Source organism: Salmo trutta, chromosome 8, assembly GCF_901001165.1.
Source record: "Salmo trutta chromosome 8, fSalTru1.1, whole genome shotgun sequence".
Classification (NCBI taxonomy): domain Eukaryota; kingdom Metazoa; phylum Chordata; class Actinopteri; order Salmoniformes; family Salmonidae; genus Salmo; species Salmo trutta.
In genome coordinates, this window is record NC_042964.1 from 44,095,059 (window position 1) to 44,106,258 (window position 11,200).

General features: G+C 40.0%; 1 pseudogene and 1 gene segment (V, D, J or C); one reads left to right on the plus strand and one right to left on the minus strand.

The window, feature by feature from the left end:
• Nucleotides 1-2,817: 2,817 nt before the first annotated feature.
• LOC115199060 (Ig kappa chain V region K29-213-like) lies at nt 2,818-3,513 on the minus strand. The segment is given in 2 exon segments: nt 2,818-3,257; nt 3,406-3,513. Coding segments are annotated over 2 exon segments (390 nt in total).
• A 4,334-nt stretch (nt 3,514-7,847) lies between these two features.
• On the plus strand, nt 7,848-9,488 carry LOC115197983 (Ig kappa-b4 chain C region-like; annotated as a pseudogene).
• The last annotated feature ends 1,712 nt before the right edge of the window (nt 9,489-11,200 follow it).

Here is an 11,200-nt window from a genome sequence, read left to right on the forward strand (position 1 = left end):
TGACCTCTCCATGCTTCCTTCACCTTCTCACAACCTCCATTCATTGGAGAGATCTGTGTGAGCAGCAGCATTTTAAAGGATGAGGCTGATTGTTCAGCCAATCAGGGTCTTAAGTGGTTAACAAGCCTCAGCTCGGCTCAATTAAAGGCCTGGGAACGTGCTGAAAGGATCTAGCCAGGTGTGGCAGGAGGCGTTTTGCCTTGACATAACCACAGGACGTTTTAGGGGGTTATAATAATGTTATATAATCTCAATAAATATTGTAGATTCTTTGCTTGAAATTCAATACCTGACTGAGGGACTTCAGGGAGAGAGAGACAACAGATATGCCACTATGTAATTAATGATAGATAATACTGTATGTCTGTTTGAGCCCAGCAGCATGTTTCATTCACAGATCCAACATCATGTCTCAATCACAGATGTAACAGCCAGTAACCTGCTCATTAAAATAGTTAATATAATGCTGGATCATCAGATCAATATTTGGTTGTGAGGTTCATATGGGGATTTGATTTAGGGGGCTGATGCTGATGTAACACCTCCTGTTTCTTTACGTCTCTACATCTTGTTTTGCATATTGGACTGGTATTGTGGGTATTTTAGAACTTCAAATGACTTTTGAAGGAGCACTACATTGATGATGATGATGATGAGGAACATGTGATTAGAATGATGCTTTCTAAACATATTCAAAGTTGACTTCACTAACCAGTGTTCCATGTCACTGTCTCTTGTATGACAGAACCTCAGGTTGTTCTAATGGGTCATAATCATGTTATATGGTCTCAGTAAATATGGTTCAATCTTGACTTGAAATGCACTACCCAATACAGGGGCCTAACAGAGACTGGGATACTTATTCTGAAATTATGGGAGACATTATTACTTCACATAGATGGAGTCTATTCAATTTATTGTCTGAAATGTTAATAAAAGGTTTGTTAGCCATAGCAAAAGAGAAGGCATATTTATGTAGTCTGGACCTATGGGTGTTGTCAGTTCAGGAATGATTTAACATGAAGTTGGATAAGGTTACATTATAGTCACCATCACTGATATATTTAGCACAGTGTATTTTAGTTCAGTCAGTGTTCCATGTCACTGTCTCTTCCCCCTCAGCACCTGCAGTAGGACCCAGCTGTAACAGTACAGTCACTGTGCAGTCTGACTGAGGGAGGTTTTTGTACGGCTCTGTATCACTGTGTGAACACACAGCTACTAGGGCAGTGTTCACTCTGACAGTAGTAATCTCCTGCATCTTCAGCCTGGACTCCACTGATGGTCAGAGTGAAGTCACTCCCAGATCCACTACCACTGAATCTAGATGGAGTCCCAGACTGAAGTGATGTAGCATAGTAAATAAGGAGTTTAGGAGCTCCTCCAGGTTTCTGCTGGTACCAGGCTAGATAGACATTACCATGCACATTACTGCTGGTTTTACAGTTCAGAGAGACTGTCTGTCCTGGGACAACAGCTTTCACTGTAGGAGTCTGAGTCACAGTGTACTGTCCTCTGGATTCTGAAAAATATAATAAAAACATTTATATGAGTGAAGTATTACATTTAGTAATCAATCATTTTGAAAGAAATAGTAACATTGATATATACATGTTGATAGTGTACATTCAATTCATTCAAAAAATTGTAACCTTGGAAGCAGAAAGCAAGTGTCCAGATGAAGATAGTGATAAAAGTCATGGTTGTTGTGGGTTCTGTTGTCATGAAGGACAGCTCTCAGACATGAAGTGTTAAACTCACAGGGCTATAAACACTACCAGAGCACTGAAGCATGTGCTGCTAATGCAAAGTGTCCTCTTTATGCAAATGAACTTTTTTGGTCCTACTAGGAAACTGTAGTCATTTTTATTATTATTTTCGGGTTTTTTTCAGACTACAAAACAAGGTGTATTACTGCACTTAATTTATGTCTAAAAAAGGGAGAGGGGTGAAAAATGTTCGTAAAATAAAATCAACAAATATCTAAGTACTCCATAGGTCAAAGTCACCTGTCTAATCAGGTCCCTCCCTACACAGTCTCAGGGGGCTGGCAGGGAGAAACATCTTCAGACAGTATTCCCTGCAATGCTTCGGCTGTTAATTCCTGAAGACCCAAAAACCTTTCAGCTGCAGAAACAATTATGTCCAGTTTCTTGGATTTCTTGTTTGGTTGGGCAGTACAATATATCACCTGCACAATAAACGCGTCAAAATCCACCTTCTTCAGGATCAGTGTATCAGGATCCCTCAATGTCATTCTCAGGCTCTGGGGCATCCACTGCCATAGCTTCCTCAGCTCAACTCCTACAACTATTTCCACCGCCTCCGTGTAGGAGACCTGTTGAAGAGGTTTGTGTGAGCAGCAGCATTTTAAAGGTTGGGGCTGATTGTCCAGACAATCATGGCCCTGATTGGTAAACTAGGTTTAACTGGACTACATTAGAGTCTGGCAAGGTGCTGGAAGGTTCTAGCAAGACAGAGGTCTTGCTCTTGACAGAAACTCACATTGTTTTAGGGGCTTATAACTTTGTTAATCCATCTCAATAAATATGGTTGAATAATTGCTTGAAATTCATTACCTGACAAAGGGATCTTACAGAGACTGGGGTTTTTGTTCTGAAATGATGTGAGACACTGTTGTTGCACAGAGTCCATTCAACGTATTATGTGACATGTAAAGGCAATGTTTACATATTAACTACGGCAACATAGGAGGAATACTAATGCAATCTGGACCTATGGGTGTTATCACTTAAGGACTGATTTAACATGAGGGTGGATGAGTTTACATTATAGTCAGCATCACTGATATATTTAGCTCAGAGTATTTTAGTTCAGTCAGTGTTCCAGGTCACTGTGTCTTCCCCCACAGCACCAACAGTCACACTCAACTAGTGCAGTTACTGTAAAATCTGAGGGAGGTTTTTGTACGGCTCTGTATCACTGTGTGAACACTTCACCACTGTGTTCACTCTGACAGTAGTAATCTCCTGCATCTTCAGCCTGGACTCCACTGATGGTCAGAGTGAAGTCACTCCCAGATCCACTACCACTGAATCTAGATGGAGTCCCAGACTGAAGTGTTGTAGCACGGTAAATAAGGAGTTTAGGAGCTCCTCCAGGTTTCTGTTGGTACCAGGCTAGATAGTTATTGTTGTAAACATTACTGCTGGTTTTACAGTTCAGAGAGACTGTCTGTTCTGGGACAACAGCTTTCACTGCAGGAGTCTGAGTCACAGTGTACTGTCCTCTAGATTCTGAAACAGAGAATAAAAACATTTATATAAATGAAATATTACATATTGTGATGAATAGTTCTGAATAGAAATATTAACACTGATATACTGTACATGTATACACTATAGATTAGATTAATCTTCAACAATAAATTCTGAAAACTGTAACCTTGAAAGCAGAAAGCAAGTGTCCAGATGAAGATGGTGATAAAAGTCATGGTTGTTGTGGGTTCTGTTGTCATGAAGAACAGCTCTCAGTCATGAAGTGTTAAACTCACAGAGATATAAATGCTCTTAGAGCAGCGGCGCAGATGCATTATGCAAATTAATGTTTCAAATCTATTTCAGTTTCCAAGTAGGCTCCAATAATTAGAGTATTTTATCCTTCATGTCACAGCTTTTATAACAGCAAACGGCAACTGTTTACTTGGATAACTAATGTATGGTAACTTTTATGTAACACCACCATTATATTTTTATTCTGATGATGATCAAATGAAATGTTATTGGTCACATACACATGGTTAGCAGATGTTAATGCGAGTGTAGCGAAATGCTTGTGCTTCTACTTCCGACAGTGCAGTAATAGCTAACAAGTAATCTAACAAAATCACAACGACTACCTTATACATACAAATGTAAAGGGATGAATAAAAATATGTATGTATAAATATATGGATGAGCGATGGCCGTGCGGCGTAGGCAAGATGCAGTAGATGGTGTAGAATACAGTATATGCATAAGAGATGAGTAATGTAGGATATGTAAATTACAGGTCGACCGATTAGGATTTTTCAACGCCGATACTGATACCGATTATTGGCTGGTCAAAACCCCGATACTGATTAATCGGCCGATTATTTATTTATTTGTAATAATGACAATTACAACAATACTGAATGAACACTTATTTTAACTTAATATAATACATCAATAAAATCAATTTAGCCTCAAATAAATAATGAAACGTTCAAATTGGTTAAATATTGCAAAAAACAAAGTGTTGGAGAAGAAAGTAAAAGTGCAATATGTGCCATGTAAGAAAGCTAACATTTAAGTTCCTTGCTCAGAACATGAGAACATATGAAAGCTGGTGGTTCCTTTTAGCATGAGTCTTCAATATTCCCAGGTAAGAAGTTTTAGGTTGTAGTTATTATAGGACTATTTCTCTCTATACGATTTGTATTTGATATACCTTTGACTATTGGATGTTCTTATAGGCACTTTAGTATTGCCAGTGTAACAGTATAGCTTCCGTCCCTCTCCTCGCTCCTACCTGGGCTCGAACCAGGAACACAACGACAACAGCCACCCTCGAAGCAGCGTTACCCATGCAGAGCAAGGGGAACAACTACTCCAAGTCTCAGAGCGAGTGACGTTTGAAACGCAATTAGCGCGCACCCGCTAACTAGCTAGCCATTTCACATCGGTTACACCAGCCTAATCTTGGGAGTTGATAGGCTTGAAGTCATAAACAGCGCAATGCTTGAAGCACAGCAAAGAGCTGCTGGCAAAACGCACGAAAGTGCTGTTTGAATGAATGCTTACGAGCCTGCTGCTGCCTACCACCGCTCAGTCAGACTGCTCTATCAAATCATAGACTTAATTATAACATAATAACACACAGAAATACGAGCCTTTGGTCATTAATATGGTCGAATCCGGAAACTATCATCTCGAAAACAAAACGTTTTTCCTTTCAGTGAAATACGGAACCGTTCCGTATTTTATCTAACAGGTGGCATCCCTAAGTCTAAATATTCCTGTTACATTGCACAACCTTCAATGTTATGTCGTAATTACGTACAATTCTGGCAAATTAGTTTGCGACGAGCCAGGCGGCCCAAACTGTTGCATATACCCTGACTCTGCGTGCAATGAACGCAAGAGAAATGACAAAATTTCACCTGGTTAATATTGCCTGCTAACCTGGATTTCTTTTAGCTAAATATGCAGGTTTAAAAATATATACTTCTGTGTATTGATTTTAAGAAAGGCATTGATGTTTATGGTGTGTGTAGTTAACTAGTTAACTAGTGATTATGATTGATTGATTGTTTTTATAAGATAAGTTTAATGCTAGGTAGCAACTTACCTTGGGTTCTTACTGCATTCCCGTAACAGGCAGGCTCCTCGTGGAGTGCAATGTAAAGCAGGTGGTTAGAGCGTTGGACTAGTTAACCGTAAGGTTGCAAGATTGAATCCCCGAGCTGACAAGGTAAAAATCTGTCGTTCTGCCCCTGAACAAGGCAGTTAACCCACCGTTCCTAGGCCGTCATTGAAAATAAGAATGTGTTCTTAACTGACTTGCCTAGTTACATAAAAGGTCTAACCAAATCGGCGTCTAAAAATACCGATTTCCGATTGTTATGAAAACTTGAAATCGGCCCTAATTAAATCGGCCATTCCGATTAATCGGTCGACCTCTAATGTAAATATTATTAAAGTGCCGTTATTTAAAGTGACTAGTGATCCATTTATTAAAGTGGCCAGAGATTGAGTCTGTATGTTGGCAGCAGCCTCTCTATGTTAGTGATGGCTGTTTAACAGTCTGATGGCCTTGAGATAGAAGCTGTTTTTCAGTCTCTCGGTCCCAGCTTTGATGCACCTGTACTGACCTCGCCTTCTGGATGATAGCGGGGTGAACAGGCAGTGGCTCGGGTGGTTGATGTCCTTGATGATCTTTTTGGCCTTCCTGTGACATCGGGTGCTGTAGGTGTCCTGGAGGGCAGGGAGCTTGCCCCCGGTGATGCGTTGTACAGACCTCACTACCCTCTGGAGAGCCTTATGGTTGAGGACGGTGCAGTTGCCGTACCAGGCGGTGATACAGGCCGACACGATGCTCTTTATTGTGTATCTGTAAAAGTTTGTGAGTGTTTTTGGTGACAAGCCAAATTTCTTCAGCCTCCTGAGGTTGAAGAGGCGCTGTTGTGCCTTCTTCACCACGCTGTCTGTGTGGGTGGACCATTTCAGTTTGTCCGTGATGTGTACGCCAAGGAACTTAAAACTTTTCACCTTCTCCACTACAGTCCCATCGATGTGGATTGGGGGGGGGGGGGGGTGCTCCCTCTGCTGTTTCCTGAAGTCCACAATCATCTCCTTTGTTTTGTTGACGTTGAGTGAGAGGTTATTTTCCTGACACCACCCTCCGAGGCCCCTCACCTCCTCCCTGTAGGCCGTCTCGTCGTTGTTGATAATCAAGCCTACCACTGTAGTGTCGTCTCCAAACTTAATGACTGAGTTGGAGGCGTGCATAGCCAAGCAATCATGGGTGAACAAGGAGTACAGGAGAGGGCTGAGAACGCACCCTTGTGGGGCCCCAGTGTTGAGGATCAGCGGAGTGGAGAAGTTGTTTCCTACCTTCACCACCTGGGGGCGGCCCGTCAGAAAGTTCAGGACCCAGTGGCACAGGGCGGGTTCGAGACCCAGGGTCTCAAGCTTAATGATGAGTTTGGAGGGTACTATGGTGTTGAATGCTGAGCTGTAGTCAATGAACAGCACTCTTACATAGGTATTCCTCTTGTCCAGACGGTGTGATGGCATCGTCTGTGGACCTATTGGTGCGGTAAGCAAATTGGAGTGGGTCTAGTGTGTCAGGTAGGGTGGAGGTGATATGATCCTTGACTAGTCTCTCAAAGCACTTCATGATGACAGAAATGAGTGCTACAGGGTGATAGTCATTTAGTTCAGTTACCTTAGCTTTCTTAGAAACAGGAATAATGGTGGCCATCTTCAAGCATGTGGGGACAACAGACTGGGATAGGGATTGATTGAATATGTCTGTAAACACACCAGCCAGTTGGTCTGCGCTTGCTCTGAGGACACGGCTAGGGATGCAGTCTGGGCCGGCAGCCTTGCGAGGGTTAACACGTGTAACTGTTTTACTCACATTGGCCATAGAGAAGGAGAGCCCACAGGCTTTGGTAGCGGGACGTATCAGTGGCACTGTATTGTACTCAAAGCGAGCAAAGAGATTGTTTAATTTGTCTGGGAGCAAGGCATCGATGTTCACAACGGGGCTGGGTTTTTTTTGTAATCCGTGATTGTGATTGTCTGTTGACCCTGCCACATCAGATATAATGAACTGTCTGTTCACTCATGCTTGATCTCTGATGTAAGTTCCTCTAATCAGTTAGTGAACACTTCTCTAAACTAAAGCTGGTAGGATTTCTCTGGTAGTGTTGTCTGTCCTCTGTGACTTTACCACCACTGTTAAATCTGAGATCAACATGTTTAATAAAGGAATATACAACAAGGATCACTATCACTACTGCTGCTGCTGTTGTCTTTCATATGGACAATATGGAGGAATACTAGCAACTCTGATCTAATGCTGGACTGTACCTCCAAACTAGGAGAAAACCTGATACACAGAGGAAGGAAAAAGGACTAATATCTGGATTTAAGATACAATTCATATTTATATTACTTAGAAACAGCTAAGTGTTTGTTCTACCTGTAAGATGTTAAAGTGTGTTAGTGTTGATTATGATTCTGTATGAGTGATCTTCACTGTAACAGCTGCAGCATCACAACACAGAGAGGTTTTTGTACGAGCAGTAATAGGGATTGTATCATTGTGGTGGACTTTTGGTAGCGGCACCAGACTTGATGTTGGAAGTAAGTAAACACCAAATTAACTCTTTTATTCACGTTTTGATGTCATGTTTCAATTTCTCTATCCATTTAGCCTCAATATTGAGGATAAGAAAAAAAAAAAAAATCTTAAAAGTTTTTTAAATACACACAGCCTTCACATATTATGGGCAATTACAATATGAATGTTATTACATTTAATCAAATTTGACCTGCATTTTTGAAAGATGGAAGTGATTAGCCTACATTTTAGACTAGCTGTATGAATAAACATACTGCACCTAGTAGAAAATGTACAATAAACAGTAGGTTTAAAAAAATAAACAAATGAAGAAGATAAAACAATATTTGCTAAGTATTCATACCGTACTAGAGTTCGATATTTGAACCACAGTCTAAAGAAAATCAGCTTGTCCAATGGTCAGGAGGGTTTGTACCAGCAGTAATAGGGATTGTATCACTGTGGAGGACTTTTGGTAGCGGCACCAGACTAGATGTTGGAAGTAAGTAACAAGCTCTCTTCATATTTCTTTCTGATTACATTTTTTTTTTTTACTTTCTTAAATATATTATGATTTAATAAATACTTATTTTAAAAACATTGCACTTTTCTATTGCTTTTCACTGAGCCTTCTTTCAAATAATATTTTATTCAATCAAAATGTTAAATAGTAGGTTAATTAGAATTTCTGATTTGTATGAGAGCAGAATTTATAACTCTTAAAGTGTTGGTTATTGCAGTAATTGTTGCTTTGTGAAAGAGTCTTATGTTTGTATACAACCTGTTGGATTATCTTCATATACTGTAGATGTTCTGAGTATTCTGATCAGAAACAATCCTAAAATATCTGACGTTCTAGTGACGCTAAAGTTAACCACTTACACTTGACTCATATTGTTCATAAATCTGCTTTGTATATCAATCATATTATGTTTTGTGTTTTCTTCAAATCTTTTACCAATCTAACTACATTATATTTAGAAGGCATTTCCAAATAAATTCATTTATATTACTATTGCTTTTATAAATCTTTTAGACATAGTTGATGCAGTTGATGTGTTCTGTTTGTCCCAGGTAACAGTGCCCCCACCCTCACCGTCCTGCCCCCCTCTAGTGATTAACTGTCCAGTACAACAACAGCCACACTGACGTGTCTGGCCAACAAAGGCTTCCCCTCAGACTGGACCTTGAGCTGGAAAGTGGACGGGACCACCAAGAACCAGAAGACCAGTACCGGGGTCCTGGAGAAGGACGGTCTATACAGCTGGAGCAGCACCCTGACTCTCACTACCCAGGAGTGGACCAAGGCAGGAGAGGTGACCTGTGAAGCCCAGCAGAATTCCCAAACTCCAGTCACCAAGACCTTGAGGAGGGCTGACTGTTCTGGTTAGGACCCCTCAGTCACACACCCCTGTGGAGAGAGGCTGCTGGTTCCTCTGCTTTGACTCTGTTCTGAGATCAGATGTTCTCTGTCTTATTGATCACTGACATGTAGACTAACAGGGGGCTTTGCTTGAGTTCATGTATCAATCCTCTCTGTAGACTGAGGTTGTATCAGTGTTAGATGTGATGTGTTCTGTTTTATTACTATTAGATACTGTAGGAATGTTTGCTTTGATGAACTGATGAAAATAAAGATTTCACTTTGGAACAAATATTTCATTGTCTCTTTCAATAAACCCAAATAGACTTTAATCATTAATGTTGTTGAATGATATAGAAATATATTCATAAAGCCTTGTTGACAGTTTGAAAACTTTGACCTAAATGTCATTGCTTAGTTATTTATGTTCTCACTTGAAACCACATCTTCAACCAGTAGTTCATACTAACACAAGATACTACAATGTTAACAGATTAACAGCAGAGGTATAGATACTACAATGTTAACAGATTAACAGCAGAGGTCTAGATACTACAATGTTAAGAGATTAACAGCAGAGGTCTAGATACTACAATGTTAACAGATTAACAGGAGAGGTCTAGATACTACAATGTTAACAGATTAACAGGAGAGGTCTAGATACTACAATGTTAACAGATTAACAGCAGAGGTCTAGATACTACAATGTTAACAGATTAACAGCAGAGGTCTAGATACTACAATGTTAACAGATTAACAGCAGAGGTCTAGATAGTACAATGTTAACAGATTAACAGGAGAGGTCTAGATACTACAAGGTTAACAGATTAACAGGAGAGGTCTAGATACTACAATGTTAACAGATTAACAGGAGAGGTCTAGATACTACAATGTTAACAGATTAACAGCAGAGGTCTAGATACTACAATGTTAACAGATTAACAGCAGAGGTCTAGATACTACAATGTTAACAGATTAACAGCAGAGGTCTAGATAGTACAATGTTAACAGATTAACAGGAGAGGTCTAGATACTACAAGGTTAACAGATTAACAGGAGAGGTCTAGATACTACAATGTTAACAGATTAACAGGAGAGGTCTAGATACTACAATGTTAACAGATTAACAGGAGAGGTCTAGACACATGTAGTAGATGGTACTCCTTATTCATCTTTCTTGGAAAAGTTTTTTAGCTGCTTGATTTATAAAGGCTGTAATCTACAGATGTAGGACCTTAATTTGATAACCCTATTGCAGGAGAACTGTCCTGCAATGCAGGAAATGTAAAACATTTAGTGTATTTGAGGTTTAAAATGGCTTCTGAAGTTTGTCATTTCCAACTTGAAATTTCCAACTTGATTTTCCCTGATGAAAAACGCATCACTACCTACAAAAATGTAAATTAATTATAATCCACATTATAATTCACATTTCCTGTTACTGTTGGATTATTTTCCTGCTGTAGCAAATTGGCTCAAATTAAGAATGCTATTGAACATTTCATCTATATCTTGGACACTCACCAATGTGATCACACCTGTATTTAGCAAACCTCTGGGAACAGAGTGAACATCTGGTGACAGTGCTGCTCTATTCTGGGACAAGCAGAACCACCCAGCCCTGTGTATGTAAATTTCAGTTTCACTCCCACAGCAACCAGTCTAGCAGTTTAACAGTTTCACTGCCTGAAATACCCTGGACTGGGACAGATGTGGAGAGAAGGGGTGGAGGTGACCCAATGAAATGAATGGATGATTAAACCGTCAACCAATTTCAGTCACATTGAGGTGACTATTATAGAAATGATACTCAGCACTGCTAAAAATAGCCATGAATCAAAGTTTATCGATCTAAACTCTTTTCCATAGGTTAACAAGAGGTGAATACTTCTGCTGGAATTTTGATTCCTTTGCAAATGCTGCCCTCTACTGTGGTTTTCTGTGGCCTTTGTCCTATTTTTTGGTCCCTTTTTTCAACCATATTTATCATAAGCCCGGGCTGTC